Here is a 16,291-nt window from a genome sequence, read left to right on the forward strand (position 1 = left end):
GGTGCACTCTCCTACCACTGACCAAAAGTCTCTGGGCAGATCCTGCTCAGTCACCACTGTGGCCAGCGCCAGCTACAATGATACAGCAAAGTGTCTGCTCAGCCCTTGGGGTTCCTGGACTTCATATCTTCCTCAGAAAGTGGGGATCATGGCCACTCATTCAAAAGAAATAAAAACAACACAAGACACATTCTTCCATGTATTTCATGTGCTTTCTATTTTAGACTCATGAGATTTCAGAAAACACGCTCAGAACGAGTCTCCCAAGCAGCAGAACAGGAGTTAACGGTACGTGTGCGTGTGCATGAGCGCATACATGCAAGTGTGTATGGGGATGGCAGGCAGGGAGACACCTGCTCTAAGTGTCAGGCAGGAATACTGCAGAGTCACTCCTCTCCTCAGCCTCCTTTGCCGAAAAATCCAGCTCCTTTCTCAACATAAAACAAGTCCAGTTGGCTGTCATCGCTATTCAATTATCCTTAGTTTTCAAGGAGACTTCAAAAATCTAGAGCTCTATTTAATTTTTGGAGTTAAGTAATAAGATCAGGACTTTAGGTTTAAAGTCCAAGTGTACCTTATCCACCCTCTGCATATTCTATCCTTTCCAAATACCTTCAATCAACTCTAAGAATCAAAGGCATTCACTGATTGTCTATGAGGAAAGCCCTCCTTAAACAGCACCCCTGACAGGTCTGTGTTCCTCAAGGGACGAACAACAGAAAATCAGTTTCACTCTTATAAGTTCTAAAGGACAATAAAGATGGCAACAGAATATGCTTCACTGTTACAAAAATGCAATGGACTCAACGTTTAGATACCCCCGAATTCCTACACTGAAATCCTAACCCCAAAGTTGACGGTACCTGGAGTGACGCCTTCGGAAGGTGATTAGGTCATGAGGGCTCTGCCATCATGCATAGGATTTGTGCTCTTATAAAAGAGGCCCAAGAGAGGTCCCTCACCTCTTCTGCCACATGCAGCAGTTATAACAAAAAAATAAATAAATAAAAAAGCTGTCTATGACCCAGGAAATTGGCCCTCTCCAGATACTGAATATGCTGCACCTTAATCTTGGAATTCCCAGCCTCTAGAACTGTGAGAAATATATTTCTTCTATAAGCCATTTAATCTATGATATTTCATTATAGCAGCCTCAATAGACTAAGACAATGGACAGACATGAGAACTAAAGACAATTTTAGCTATATAGGCAAATGAATGTATTTTGAGGCACAAACTATCGAAGCCAAAACATCATGCCATTCATTAAAGGCTTATTTTGGATTCCACAAAGATACCCCAAATGTGGGACTAGACACTAATGGCTGAGGTACAGAGGCCTGAAGTCTTAACTAATTTCCTTTCACACATAATCATCAAAATACTGCCAATCAGTTCCATGGGAACAGAAAAAAAAGCTGAAGAAATGTTCATAGCAGCTTTGTTCATAATAGTACAAACTGAAAACAGCTCCAATGTCACTCAACAGGTATATGGATATGGCACATCCATGTGGAATATTTCTCAGCTATAAGATGGAACAAACTAGAGATACAATAACCTGGATGAATCTTAAATTAATTACACTGAGTGAAAAACTCCAATCTCACAAAGTTACATACTATGTAATTTCACTTATATAACATCAAATAATAAAATTACAGAGATAGGAAGCAAATTAATGGTTGCCAGGGGAGAGGGAAAGAATGAGAGATGCAGTTGTGGCTGTAAAAGAATATGACGGGTCAGGAGCAGTGGCTCATGCTTATAATCCCAGCACTTTGGGAGGCTGAGGCAGGGGGATCACGATGTCAGGAGTTCAAGACCAGCCTGAACTATATGGTGAAACCCCGTCTCTACTAAAAATACAAAAATTAGCTGGGCGTGGTGGCACACGCCTGTAGCCCCAGCTACTTGGGAGGCTGAGGCAGAACAGCTGGAACCCGGGAGGCAGAGGTTGCAGTGGGCTGAGATCACACCACTGCACTCGAGGCGAGGTGACAAAGTGAGACTTCATCTCAAAAAAAAAAAAAACAGAATATGATGAAGGTTCTTGTGATGGAACTACTCTGCATCTTGACTATGGTGGTGGTCACACCAATCCACATATGTGATAAAGTTGCATAAAAACCAAAAGTGCATATATACACACGTATACACATAGAAAAGGGAATACATACAAAACTGGTGAAATCTGAGTGAGATTGGTGGATTGTTCCAATGTCAATCTCCTGGTTGGGGTGACACATTTTAGTTATACAAGGTATTACCATTGGGAGAAAACAGATGAAGCGTACATGGGATCTCTCTGTATTATTTCTTACAGCTGCATGGAAATCTACAGTTCTCTCAAGATGAACAGGTTTTTAAAAAACTCTTACAATTAACGTGCAAAATACAATCAGGAATTAGCTGCTAAATTCCACAAGAACAGAGATTATGGCTTTTTGCTTACCATTATAATGCTAACATGTAGCAGAATGCCTTACACTTAGCAAATTATTTATGGAATGAATGCAAGAATCTTGAAAATACTCTGTAACAGCAGAAAAAATTTAAACGACTTACATTCTACCACACAGGAATAGTTAGTATATTGTAATACTAACTACTCATGGAATATTATTCAGCAATTAAAACTAATGTCTATAAAGACAACATCAGTACACTGTGTAATATGAAGATATACAGCTACATACATTGTGATTAAAACTAAGAACATAAACATTAATGAACATTTATATTAAAAGAAAGTAAATAAAATAATTGCATTAGGAGATTGGTATAATAGATGTTCCTTCCCCCCTATTTTTCCTAATATTATATTACTCTTGTAATGCTAAAATATTAGTAATACAACTAGAGGCAAGAATGAGAACTGTGCTTAGACCTTTTCTTTCTAAATATTCTTTACTTTTAATTTTTATTATGAAGCATACTACCAAAAGAAAAATATGTGTAGGTTATAAAGGATTATTAATAATAAAACTCTACACATTTATCCCATTTGAGAACCTGGACACTGTAAGACCTTTAACTGAAGCAATTCCACTTAAAATGACTAACAGCTACTCATAATGCAGTAAAGAAATCTAATTCCATGGAGGCCTAAATCGTAGCTGTAAAGTAGAACTTCCAGATCTGACCTGTGTGAGCCTGGGAAACAGGAGTCAGAGCTGCTGATCCCTCAAAGTCCCTGGCTGGCTGCCTTTGGCCACAACAGGCCGTTTCTGTTTACCCTCAGGTACCCTACAAACATCATCTGCCCATCAGCTGTGTGCCACAGGGAGGCTGGGAAGCACTGGTTGTACGGAAAACGAGCAAGGAGGAAGAGAAAAGGCACTGAAGTAGAACTGGTGAATCAACGGTGCCTGTTAAATTGGCAAATCCTGAAACACTCAACAAGAACCTTGGCTCTAGAGGGGACAACACAGGTCGTAAAACTTCCAGGGCCACTGACCTCACTATGTGACTACAAAGGTTTATAATTTAGTCCAAAATTGTGGATTAAAAATAAATTAAATACCATCTAGAAGTCTGTAGCTGAATTTTTAAATTCAGCGGTCTAGAAATCTTAACCATCTTTTCCCAAATGCACAGTTCAACATTTCAAGGTCAGGCAAATGTTTTAACTTCATCAGAAAAATCTATGTATGGTGTTACCAGTATCCTCTCTTTAGAAAAATCTTTAAATGATAGCACAGTTCAAAGCAGAATGCAAATCTAGGCACATCTATGTTAAAAAACACACAAGGATGCCCTAAAGACTGCTGAATTTCCGTAACAAAAACCCTACAACTTTTGTCCGACACGTTTTAGTCAGACTTCCAGAGGCAGCTTTATTTAATCTGACAGGTTAAGATACTTTTAATCTCACTCATCTCAGAGCCACCAAACATGATTAGCAGGCATCACTAGCAGCTGTGATCCGGTACGCCAGGGTGTGGTAACACAGGTGAGAGACAGGGAGAAAGGAAATGAACAAGGGGCACATTGCATCTGCTTTGCGAACAAAAGCAAGTATCTCATTCTGAATCATCCTTCCACCCAGCTGCCCAAACGCTACGTAATCACCTTGCAACTACAGACTTGGTACTTTCTGTCTTTTAAGCAGGGTCACATACCTGGTAACCATGGACACACCACAGCATTGATCAGAAACTGGGACTATTTGTTTCCTAAGACAGAAACAGAATTAAGTGGTGTCTTTTTAAATCTGTGCATTTGTTCAATGCTCGTGTACTTTGCGTGCTCTTCCATAGTTTGCTGGCAGCTGGCTTGTCTACTGTGGGTAACAGGGCAGTGAGTTAATTCTGATTTAGACATGAGCCCCAGCATCTCAGTCAAAGGAATGCTCCCCCTATAATAGTGCTCCTCAAGCTGTGGCCTGGGTTCCAGCAGCATGGGCATCACCTGGGAGCTTGAGAGCAGTGCAGACTGTTGAGCCCCACCCGACCGACAGAATCAGAAGCCACATTTTAATCCCTAGGGAATTTGTCTGCATATTAAAATTTGAGCAGCACTACAATCTTTCGAAGAATGACTTTATTATAACAAAGGATAATAACTCTTAAAAATGTCATTTCTATAAAAATGTCTAACATTATATAAATTTGGTATTCACGTAATAGGAAGATTCAGATAGGTTCCAACTCTCAGATACTTCAAAATCCAAAAGGGGACAGATGGACAAAGTAAATAAAGTAAAAGTTCAGGCATGGTGACTCACACCTGTAATCCCAGCACTTTGGGAGGCCGAGGTGGGTGGATCACCTGAGGTCAGGAGTTCAAGACCAGTCTGGCCAACATGGTGAAACCCCATTTCTACTAAAAATACAAAAATTAGCTGGGCATGGTGGCAGGCACCTGTAATCCCAGCTACTCAGGAGGCTGAGGCAGGAGAATCACTTGAACCCAGGAGACAGAGGTTGCAGTGAGCCGAGATCCCAGATCGCATCATTGCACTCTAGCCTGGGCCACAACAGCGAAATTCTGTCTCAAAAAAAAAAAAAAAAAAACATTTAAAGTAAAATGTGCTTTATACTATAACTGAGCTAGAAACAAGGACTGACACGAACACGTGACTCGCCTCTATCTATTGATTATTTTATTGAGACAGTCTCGCTCTGTCACCCAGGCTGGAGTGCAGTGGTGCGACCTCAGCTCACTGCCTCTGCTTCCAGGGTTCACGTGATTCTCCCACCTCAGTCTCCCAAGAAGCCAGGACTACAGGCACATGCCACTACACCCAGCTAATTCTTGCATTTTTAGTAGAGACAGGGTTTAATCATTTTGGCCAGGCTGGTCTGGAACTCCTGACCTCAAGTGATTCGCCTGCCTCGGCCTCCCAAAGTGTTGGAATTACAGGCGTGAGCCACTGCACCTGGACACTTTTTTTTAAAACTAACTTCCGACAAAATGCTTGCCAGATATAATCATTTCTGCCTATAGTGAGCATGCTAAGGATTAATAAATTACAGCTTATGAAAGCCCAGCTCTTGGGGATATTTTTATGAGATTTACTGAGGATCATTAGATTAACCCAAGGTGGCTTATGGAAATCCAGGCACTTGGAGCTTGGGCCCCAGCATCACTGCATCTCACCGGCCTCAACCCATTTAAGCCAAGAATAACTGATTTCTTTTACTACTTCATGTTATAGCTTTTGTTTTTCACTATTTTGTTAAATGATTATTAAGTATCAAGCTATTAATTATTACATACATGCAAGGAAACATTTATTCTTGGCTTAAATGTCAGTTTCTCAGTCGAAGGCAGGTCCTCCTAGTCTGGACTCTTAGTACTCTGAACTTACTAGAATCATGATTACATAACTGTGTACTAGTTGTTAAATGTCTGTAAGGTCTCAGAATATAAACTTTATAGAGGCAGGAATAAAATGTGTATTACTTACCAGTCTATTTTTGTCCCTTAAATTTAGGATTTTTCCCAGATTAGAAATTAAAATGATGTTTGAAATAATGAATGAACCTACTACAGAAATACAGGTGACAGTAACACTTCTCAAAGTACTTCCAGACTCCATAAAACAATGCACGCCAATGAACTGTGCTGCTGATTTTAAATGACAAAGTATTTTTAGGTATTTTGGATCAGAGGGGAGGAATAGTAGCAATAGAGATAGAAGACTTGAGCCTCCATTCCTTCATTTGTAAAATGACGAATATACCAGCTGCTCTGTCTACTCAGAGAAATTACTTAATTAACCTGACATAAAGCCAAGGTAATAAGGATCTTCCTCCATCCTGTATCATTCTCAGGACACATACTCAAGAATGCTGCCATGTGAGAGAACTGGGAATGGAAAAGCCATCCCCCACCACCAGCACCCACCCCACCTCTCCTCCCCGCAACACATAGCCCAACCAGAGCTCAGAAGGACCCTGGTTCAGACCTGACTTTGCCTCAGCTCAGGGACACCAGGCAAGCTGCTGTCCTGAACTATAACAATGGCAGGTCCCCAGTGCTAGCTAGATAGTAGGCTCTCAATGAGTATTTGTTATATGAATGGATGTATGAATGCTTACCTCACAGGACTGTTGAGAAATAAGTGAAAAAGTAGGTAAAATGACCAGCATAAGAGCCTGCACACATATAACACATTAGTCGCTTCCTCCTCCTCTATTTCTCACAGGGTCATGATCTCTGACCCTGTGTGCTCATCAATTTTGCCACTACATGTTATGGCTTTTGCTTTTCCTCAAGATACTTATTATCTATCAATAAAATGACATAAATGCAAGAGAACATAGTCATTTCCAAAACAACTGATAAATTACTAGAACAGGCAGCCTAGTGCTTAGGTGGCTGGGGGAAGTCACCATGGTAAGATAACTGTCCAGGCCGACCTATCAAGTCAGGGAACCAAGTGAAGCACACCAAAATCTCTGAGCTCATTTGGTTTGGACAAGACAAGTACTATCTTGAAATATCTCAGTCCTTCATTCTTTTTTTGGGCAGGTCCAACATGAAGCCTAATTACCTACAAAGATTTTAAAACCTAGCTCTGGGGTCAATTTTACGCTTTAATAGAATGTAGCACCAAATCATTTCTGTTAAACATTATTTCAAAACATTACTGTATTCTGCTTATGGGACTCAATGACCACTTAGAATTTGGAACACACAAATATAATGATCTCAAAGCGGATCCTGGACTCTACTTAAATAAATCATACCTAATATTCTGCCACTAATTTATTCTATACTATGTTTTCTTCTTTCTAGAAATTCAACTACAGACCAAAATTCCAGTACACCAATCAAAAGTTTAGGATATTTACATTGCAGTAATCAAAATGAGTATAAGATGTTTTTTAGGAATATTCCAAATTAGAAAATATGAATTCCTCTGACCTAGGTTTTTGAAACTGACACATACAGACGAAATAGACAACAATTTTTAAGCACTCAACCCTTCAACTATACAAGCACTCTTAAGATACATTAGTCACAAGGGAAAAGAAAATAAACCTCAACTTGCATTCAGGTTGATTTTTTCAAATTAAGAGTCAAGTTCATCAGCCTCATTTCACCGACGTGGCAGAAGCAAAACTGATTAGAACCTAGAATATAACGATCTCTCTCTTCCCCTCTTACTGCTAACATGCCCTGAAGTTAACTTTATCTTGTCACATCCTATACAATACTAGTGTATAACTATTTCACAACAGCTATTGTTCAACTTTTCGGGAAATACGTAATTATAGTGATGAAGTAAGTGCCAAGACAGTTTGAAAATACAAAAGTATAGAAACTTGACTCTTCATTATGGAAAATTAGACAGCAGCCATGAATTAGGTATGTAGTCACCAGTTCTAAATTTTAACATTCTAGAATTTTAGAAAGAAAGAGAAGTCAAGGTACCTAGTATGGTTTGCCATATTAGGATTATTCTCTTGGCCAGAGTCACAGAATAGAGAGGTGGAGGGGCTGTGAATAGAGGGCTGGTGATTAGAAGAATGACAGCCACATTCTTTTGCATGAGAAGGGTTGCAAAAGCAGCTGCAAATGCTCAGCCATCAACAGCCTATGTGGCTTGTCAGTGGACACCAGGCCCCACCAGTTTCTGCTGAACACAGGAAAGAGGTTAAAAACATGACCTGCAAGATATTCGCACTGAGATACAGTCATCTGAAAAACTGGTCTGAGCTGAAAATGCTGGGACTTAAAACTGACTATGGGGGTGGTAGAGGGAGAAACTATGGTTGTGAGAAAATGTGGGTAACTGTGAAAGGAACACCTGAAAATGTTCATCAGTGCCTACAGCATGACACCTAACCAAAATTATTTTTTATATAATTCTTAATTTTTAAGATTATTTACTTTTACTATATTTTTTATATAATAACATATTGAAAACTACAGGCAAAGGTTACTGCCATTAGACAAAGTCATTGTCCATAAAGAAATATTTTATTGCTATCAAGCATAAGTCCAACACATCTTTATGTCACATGGTTCACACATTGATTCAAGTGGATAGTAAACCCCTCCAGAGAGAAGCAGCCTCCCAAGGTACAGAGTGAGCTTTCTTTGCTAAGTAAAGCTTAACACATATTTCAAGTGAACACAACCTCTGATTTGAGAACTGCTAAATTTCTTCTTCTGCTGAATTTAAACAACATATTGAGAACTGTAAGTTCTCAGCTGCACAGTTGACTTTTTACCTCTTTCAATTTCTATTAACAGAGAAGATTCAGTCCTTCACCACCAATGAGCCAGTAAATGGAATACCTAAGAGGACGGCCAGCACCTGGAAACCTGCTGCTGAATAATGAAATGTGCTAGAGGCACAGACAGAATCTCATGGTGGTTTCAGATCTTGGCTGAAAAAGCAGAAAGTGCTTCCTAGTCGCACACTTTGCACACATCCAAGCTTCTTAACAAAGAATAGGTTAATTAATTAGTTTCATATTCTCAAATTATAACCTAGATAATTTACCATGGCTCACTACTGTTTGGTATCCAGTCTTACCTCTCAATAACATTTAATAGTATTCTAGGTTAGAAATTGGATTCTCTTTACATGATTAAAATCATGTGATTTCAGGCAGTTGGCAGGCCACAAGATGTACTTTAGAATGTGATTTACTTAATGAAGTTGAAAAGAGTTACACTGAATTTCTGGCAGGGTTACACTTACTTCCTTCAAATTAGGAGAAGAGGTGAAGAAAGCTACACTCTGACGGGAAGGTTAAGACAAATAGTGGACTTCTGCTAAAAACACTCTCCTCTTCCTTTTATGCAAAGGTAACTGTTTCCTTATAAGCAGCAGTAATAAGGAATACATCTTTTGAACTTAAATACTAATACAGCTTTCATTCCTTCTATTCCTTCTATGAAAGGAAAATAGCAGGAGCGAAAATCATGTCAGTAAAGTGAAGAAGTTTCATTTGGTCTTGACCACGGAGAACATTTAACACATTATTATTTTCTTATTTTAAGGATGCTTAAAACAAGACTTCACTTCTTGTTAGATGCTGCCATACATGATGGTTCAGATACTCCCGCTCTGTTTTAGAGCATGTAGAGAGCAGAGTTTTGCAACCTCAGCACTACTGACATGCTGGGCTAGGTAATTCTTTGCTGTAGGAGATCGTCTTATGCATTGCAGGATGTTTAGCATCCCAGGGCCTCCACTCACCAGATGCCCTTTGCACCCTCCCCCTTCAGTTGTAACAACCAAAAATGTCTTCAGACATTGCCAAATGTCCTTTGGGGGACAAAATCACCCTTGTTTGAGAACTACTAGCTTACAGTGTAAACAAGCTAAATAGTTACATAAAACTGAGACTTAAACTTCCTTATTACTTTCAATTACAATTCATATAGCCACAATTCCCAAATCCTCAGCCAAATAACTAAAAAGAATTCAATTTCTGTGAATAGCAACAATGAAAACCCCATCTCAGTTTTATGTATAATTTGAAATGTTTTAACTTCCAGTATCTTAACCTCAGCAATCTAACAAACTTATAGATCTAATGTTTTCATTTTTCAAGTTTAATATTTTGATTTTTAACTTTCTAACTAATTAATGAAAATGAACCCTCATATCCGCACCCAGGATTGAATCTTTTGTCAAACGAGAAAGGCTGTTTCTGCTATTTCTAAAAGATCTACTTACTGCAAATCTCAGATCTACTCTTGGGACAGGGAGAGAAGGAAAGAAGCCCCCGCTGTGTCTCCAGCAGAGCTCAGGCCTCTGGCCCAACCCCATGTGAATAGCACACAGCACTGTGCTCTGCCACAATGTCACATATCTGATGGTGAGTCACTGCTGGGAGGGTTTCTAAGAGAATGTCCTCCTTCTTCTCTACTCTGGGTCTTTATTCAAAAGAACCATCAAAAATAATTTTTCAAAGAACTCCTTCTGCATATTAACTATTGGTTTTGTCCTGTGTGTTTTTGTTTTTAAAAACACGGCTTGTTATTTCAGAAATTGGCCTGAAACGAAAGCACACTAATTCATTTGATCAACTTCTCCAAAAGATATGAGACCCTATATCACAGACAGAACTGTTGTATAAATATAACTATAAAAACATTTATATGTTATAGAAAATGATGCTGACTTTGTCAATGTTCTACTTTTTGGCCCTGCAGATACCTCTGACACACAGCCTTGTAGAGAATGAGAGTTTGGAAGCAAAGATTATTCATATAAACTTTCTATCTTCTTTTTTATGCCACCTGAGAGAATGAGACCCAAATTATCAGGTTTATTCCTCAAGTTTCCATAGTGACAATGCTTAATCCTCCTGGAATGGCCTGTCAAACTCTCTTGAGCTTACATTTACTTAGGTTTAAGACAGATGTTAAAGTTTTTCAGTGTTTTGAATTTTTGAATAATCACAGTACATTTATCATACTCTAAATTAGATACAGGAAGACAACTTAAAGACAATCCTATAAAATTGCCTATCATAGTTTAATCTTTCACATCTATAGAAAAAGATGCATTTACATACACATACACACACACACACACACACACACACTTCCCAAAAGAGCACAACTTAAAATGCTTGCTCCATCTCTTATACCTTTCAGGCAGCAATTATTTCTGAGAAAAGCAGCCCCTAGAAATAACTAACTATTCACAGCTTATCAGACATGAAGATAGTAGATACATACCATCGAAACTACCTTGCTCAGAAGCAAGACGCAACAGCTGATTGTATGTTTCAACTGAAGGCTGATAAACGAAGACTCCGGAATTGAAGCAGTCAGGCCACCCTGGGTCTGGTGCTGCTGACAATTCTTCTCTCTCAAAAAGATCATCAATATTTGCTAGGACCTGATCAAAGGGGAGAAAGAGCATTACAGAAATGTTTTTGCTACAGAATACCCTTCTTATGTTCTCCCTATGTCATCCAACACAAAAGATGGTGACAGCTGTAAGGCAGCCTGGGCCTCCTCTCCTTCATCCCCTGACATATTTCATGACAGTGGTTCTATCTGAACTTTGCTGTCAAGTCTTGACAGCATTCCTCAAATGCCTAATAGGTGTCTATTACCATATATATCTTTCTTTTCTACCCTCAAAGCCACACTCACCAGAGTATCTGCATCCATGAATACACATTTTGAATACTGTGTAAGTGACCAGCAGTGGAGCTTTGTCAGTGTGACACCCAACTCTGGCCTCTTCATTAAGGTTAGATGAGCAGAATCGCCACTGTCCAAGACATCTACCATGATGACTTCATCGAAGACTGTCTCTAAAACTTTTCTGTCAAAATAAAATCCAGAAAACCACACTTAGCATCTTTTCAGAACAAGTGACCCACTAATGCAAGACTGATGCTTTATTACCCTCTCCATCAATTACTAGAACAATGTATTGCTTTGTAGAATATGTACCCTTAAATCTGTTCTAATTTTACTCCAGGACAAATTGTGTTTATTTGCATGTCCAGTTAACTTTACTAAAGTAATAAGAACTGCTTATGGTGAGGATGAAATGCGTGTCTTAAAACATTATTATAGGCCGGACGTGGTGGCTCACACCTGTAATCCCTGCATTTTGGGAGGCCGAGGTGGGCGGATCACGTGGTCAGGAGATTGAGACCATCCTGGCTAACACAGTGAAACCCCATCTCTACTAAAAATACAAAAAATCAGCCTGGCATGATGGTGGGTGCCCGTAGCCCCAGCTACTTGGGAGGCTGAGGCAGGAGAATGGCATGAATCCGGGAGGCAGAGCTTGCAGTGAGCTGACATCGCGCCCCTACATTCCACCCTGGGTGACAGAGCGAGACTCCGTCTCAAAAAAAATAAATAAAAAAAATAAAAAAATATTATCACAGAAGAAATTTTCTGGGTTTTTGTATTTTACTATATCACTGAATAGCAGATAGGTTGTGGAAATAGCTTGCAAAAATGTATAAAGGGCTCCGTTTATTAGGTTGCCCATTTTGTAGAATCCAATATAACTAGTGTTTATTACATGCTGAGCACTTTGCTTAAATATAATGAGATTCACTTTGGTTTGCGAGGTACAACACTTCTCTATGCCCCAAATTAACTAAGGCTTTATTTTAGAAAGTTCTTGATGGTGGATCGGGAGGGTAGACTTGAGTAAGACACTAAATTGAGCACAAGAAAAAACACAGGGTAAAAACGTATCATACTAAAAGTTTATAACATCAGAGATGCAGAACAAAAGTGGTACTGTATTCTGTCTCCAAAGCTGTACAAAAATATGCTACAGTTCACACAGTAAACTTGATGTTTTTGAAGAGAAATGGTTAGGAGAATCACTGACCAAAGTAAACTGATGGTGGTTACAGGAAAGGTAAGACTAGATCTGGTTTCTTAGACATATTCTAACAGACTACAAATTAGGGCATACACATTAGGAGACAGGCTTTTTGGCATCTTTCTAAATTACCATTTAGGAACAAGGGTGTTAGTGTGAAAGATATACGTATGTATACAGAATGCCTACTTTTTAGAGACCCTTGGTCTGTGCTTATACTTTTTGGGAGAAAAAAAAAAGTTACAAAAAGGGCATTTTCAATTTCTTAGAGGGCCAGGAGACCACAAAAATAAACACACCACAAAGTTACTAATGTGCCCAGATACTTTAAAGTTAGTACTAGGGACTAGGTAGCTCATTCAGATACTTCGATTTGTTGTTGTTGTTGTTGCTGTTGTTGAAGACAAGAGTCTCACTCTGTTGCCCAGGCTGGAGGGCACTGGCACAATCTTGGCTCACTGCAACCTCCACCTCCTGGGTTCAAGCGATTCTCCTGCCTCAGTCCCTAACCCCAAGGAGCTGGGATTACAGGCACGCGCCACCACGCCTAGCTAATTTTTGTATTTTTAGTAGAAACGAGGTTTTGTATTTTTAGTAGAGACAGTGTTTCGCCATGTTGGTCAGGCTGGTCTGGAACTCCTGACCTCAGGTGATCCAACTGCCTCGGCCTCCCACAGTGCTGAGATTACAGGTGTGAGCCATCTTACCTGGCCCAAATACTTCAAAACTTAATTCCATCAGATCAAAGTGAACTAACCAATCACGAAGCAGTTTATACCCTTTAGTGTGTTTCCCGTAGTAAAACCTAGTTTGGAAAGCCCTTTGGTAAAGATTCTAGTATATTATATTGTAAATAAAGACCTTTAGCTTACAAATGTCAACTGGCAATGGATAAAATCACTACTTTTCTAAGTCACTTGAGAGTTTCCCTAGTGTGCAACATGAAACAATGTAGCCCCTGCTCCATCCTGGGAAAGGAACGGCCATGAATTGTCACTGCATAAAGGTGCATGTAAGTAGGGAATGCCGGACACACTCCTTCAGATCACCCAGAGGGGATGGAGTGAAGGAAGACGACTCCTTCTTCCACTCCTAGCTGGAATCAGAAAGTGTGGGCCAGCACACCACCTTCCAGAAGAGAATTTAGTTGGAATATCTCCCAAAAGCTAGGAGGTGGTTTCAAATCCAGCAATCCTTCACTCAGCATCTCTCATTTTTCTCTACCCCGGCCTCAACTCCTGAAAAGAGCATGGCCTCAATGTCCAATGATGTCAGAAACAGGGAGAAGGATGTCAGAGACCCTGTGGATGCTGGGGCGGCAGCGAGGTCCTCACCTCATGGAGTCTGAGACCTGAGGAGTAGCGAGCACCACCAGCCTCCTGGTGGTCCTGTGCTGTTTCAGAGATGAGCCCAGGACCAGGGCACCTTTGGCATAGGCATCGTTTGTGGTCAGCGTCACAAAGGCCTGATCTTAATACAAAGAAAAAAAAAAACACTCATTACAATATCTTATCTGGAGAGAACCTTTTCCCCAGGAACCCATTCAAACAGTAATTCAGCAAAACCAGTTCCTCTAACATCCACTTTCTCTATGAATCAAGCTGTAGCCCCTTTGGGGAGAAAACCGTAAGTACCCACTTCAAGAATGGTTCAAGATCATAGCAGGCACAGATGGCAACCTTCAAGAGGTTGATTAAGCTACAGAAATTAAATCCAACTTAGAGTCCCGACATGCTAAATTCTCAGACAAAACAATAGCTTAATACCCAGAGTTTGAACTCCAGGCAATTAACAGATGGTAATGAAGAGATCAAGTAGTATATCTTCTGTTTCTTCTATCAAGTACTGTAGACAGCAGTGTTTTCAGACAAGCACAAGAACAACCGTCAAACTCAATTCAGACAGTCTGAAAGCAGAGTCCATATTCTTCATTCTGGTACTTATGTTTATGCCATGCCTCGGGCATATATGTATGTATGTAGGTAGGTAGGTATTTTTTTAGACAGGGTCTCACTCTGTCACCCAGGCTGGAGTGGAGTGGTGTGATCATAGCTCACCGTAGCCTCAAACTTCAGGCATCTTATACATAACTGTTTCCTCAACCTGTAGCAAAAGCTCCCCCGCCCCAATACCCCTGAAGAATAACGTTGAGTCTCTCCTCAAATATCAGCTCCTCAGAGAGGCCTTCCCTCCTTGATGTTTCTATCTAAATAGTGACCAATCACTGATAAATAGATTTGGAGATCACCCACGAAGCCCTAACCAACCTGCCTGCTTTTCTTTGAAGAGGAAGGTGCAGGTCCATCCTGTACCCTGCCCCTCCCCACGCCCAACCCAACAGACATGCACCCCAATCTCCAATAATCACTTAGTTGCCAGAAGAGAAGGTAAACACATGGATTTTTCTTCCTACTGAACAGTCCCCACCCTCCCAAGACCCCTAGCACAGGCTTCAAGATTTCTCCAGTCATTCCCTGGGACAATTCTGGGCCATGTTCCATCTCCAAGAAACATTAGCAAGTTGGTGGGCATCCAAACGCATAGCACACTTCAGATCAAGGTCTGGTAGGCGTCAGTTGCCTAACCAGGGAGTTGGGACATTTTGTCATGAAGTCCTTCTCTTTCTGACCTGGGTTTCCTCATTCTCCCTTGCCCATTTTCCAAGGTGGAGGCTAGAAGCAGTGGAAATTCCACTGAAACGTGAGAGGAAGCTGTGGGTTGCCTAGTGTGCCAGCGCATCCTTCGGCTGCTGACCTGAGAGCCATCTTCACACATTTTATTAGGCCCTCTCCCATGGCAGGCCAACTACTAAGTTGTAGGAAGACCGGTTCCCCACCCTCGAAGGGCCACCAGCTTCCCAGTCACTCACACTCTAGGAAAGCTCTGAACAGTGACACCTGTCCCTTGACAGGCCCATCAACATCCGCCTGTACTTGCTTCCATTATCTTCAGCCCATTATAATATGGGTAACATCCCTGTCAATCTGCACCAAAAATACTTAAGCTGGGCAAAATGAACGATCATCTAACTCAAATGAAGTCCAGGTTCCAGGCGATAATGGAGAAAAATGTAATAAGGTGAGCAGGATTCAAGGATTTACGGAAGCAAGAATATGGATGATTTCCAAGATTAAATAAGGGATAGAACACAGGTTAGAACACCAGACTAGCCAACATTACAAATGACCAAGAAAGACCAATGACAGCTGGGTAGGAGTTTAATCTTCCTAAAGACGGCTGAACTCTGGGTTACACCTGCAATCTTTGTGGCAGTTCAATTGCTGTAATAACCCTGGCCATTAGCCTCAATGACACGGAAGGACCAGCTAACTCGGAGCTTCCCAGTGCTGGGGCTGACTCGTGGAGTGGCCCGGACGCCTCGCAACAAGTGAAGCCAAAGCCGGCGCCCTCCCACCTGACGGGGCCCGCGCCCGGGGACGCTAGTCCCACTCCCCGCTTCCCGCAACCCGGCCCCAAAGGCCTAAAAATAGGCTCGGCGTGGCG

At 40.8% G+C, this 16,291-nt stretch overlaps 1 protein-coding gene across 1 annotated transcript in view; it reads right to left on the minus strand.

Moving 5' to 3' along the window:
- Positions 1–16,058, minus strand: part of GYG1 (glycogenin 1) — a 35,657-nt gene extending 19,599 nt beyond the window's left edge. Inside the window, exons 1-4 of the mRNA XM_011972795.1 lie at positions 15,657–16,058; positions 14,122–14,257; positions 11,584–11,758; positions 11,161–11,323 (exon numbers count right to left, since the gene is read on the minus strand). Of these exons, the coding sequence (XP_011828185.1) occupies positions 11,161–11,323; positions 11,584–11,758; positions 14,122–14,126 (343 nt within the window). The 5' untranslated portion in view covers positions 14,127–14,257; positions 15,657–16,058. The remainder of the gene's footprint in view (positions 1–11,160; positions 11,324–11,583; positions 11,759–14,121; positions 14,258–15,656) is intronic.
- Positions 16,059–16,291: the final 233 nt, after the last annotated feature.

This window comes from Mandrillus leucophaeus, unplaced genomic scaffold (assembly GCF_000951045.1).
Source record: "Mandrillus leucophaeus isolate KB7577 unplaced genomic scaffold, Mleu.le_1.0 Scaffold130, whole genome shotgun sequence".
In the NCBI taxonomy this organism is placed as follows: domain Eukaryota; kingdom Metazoa; phylum Chordata; class Mammalia; order Primates; family Cercopithecidae; genus Mandrillus; species Mandrillus leucophaeus.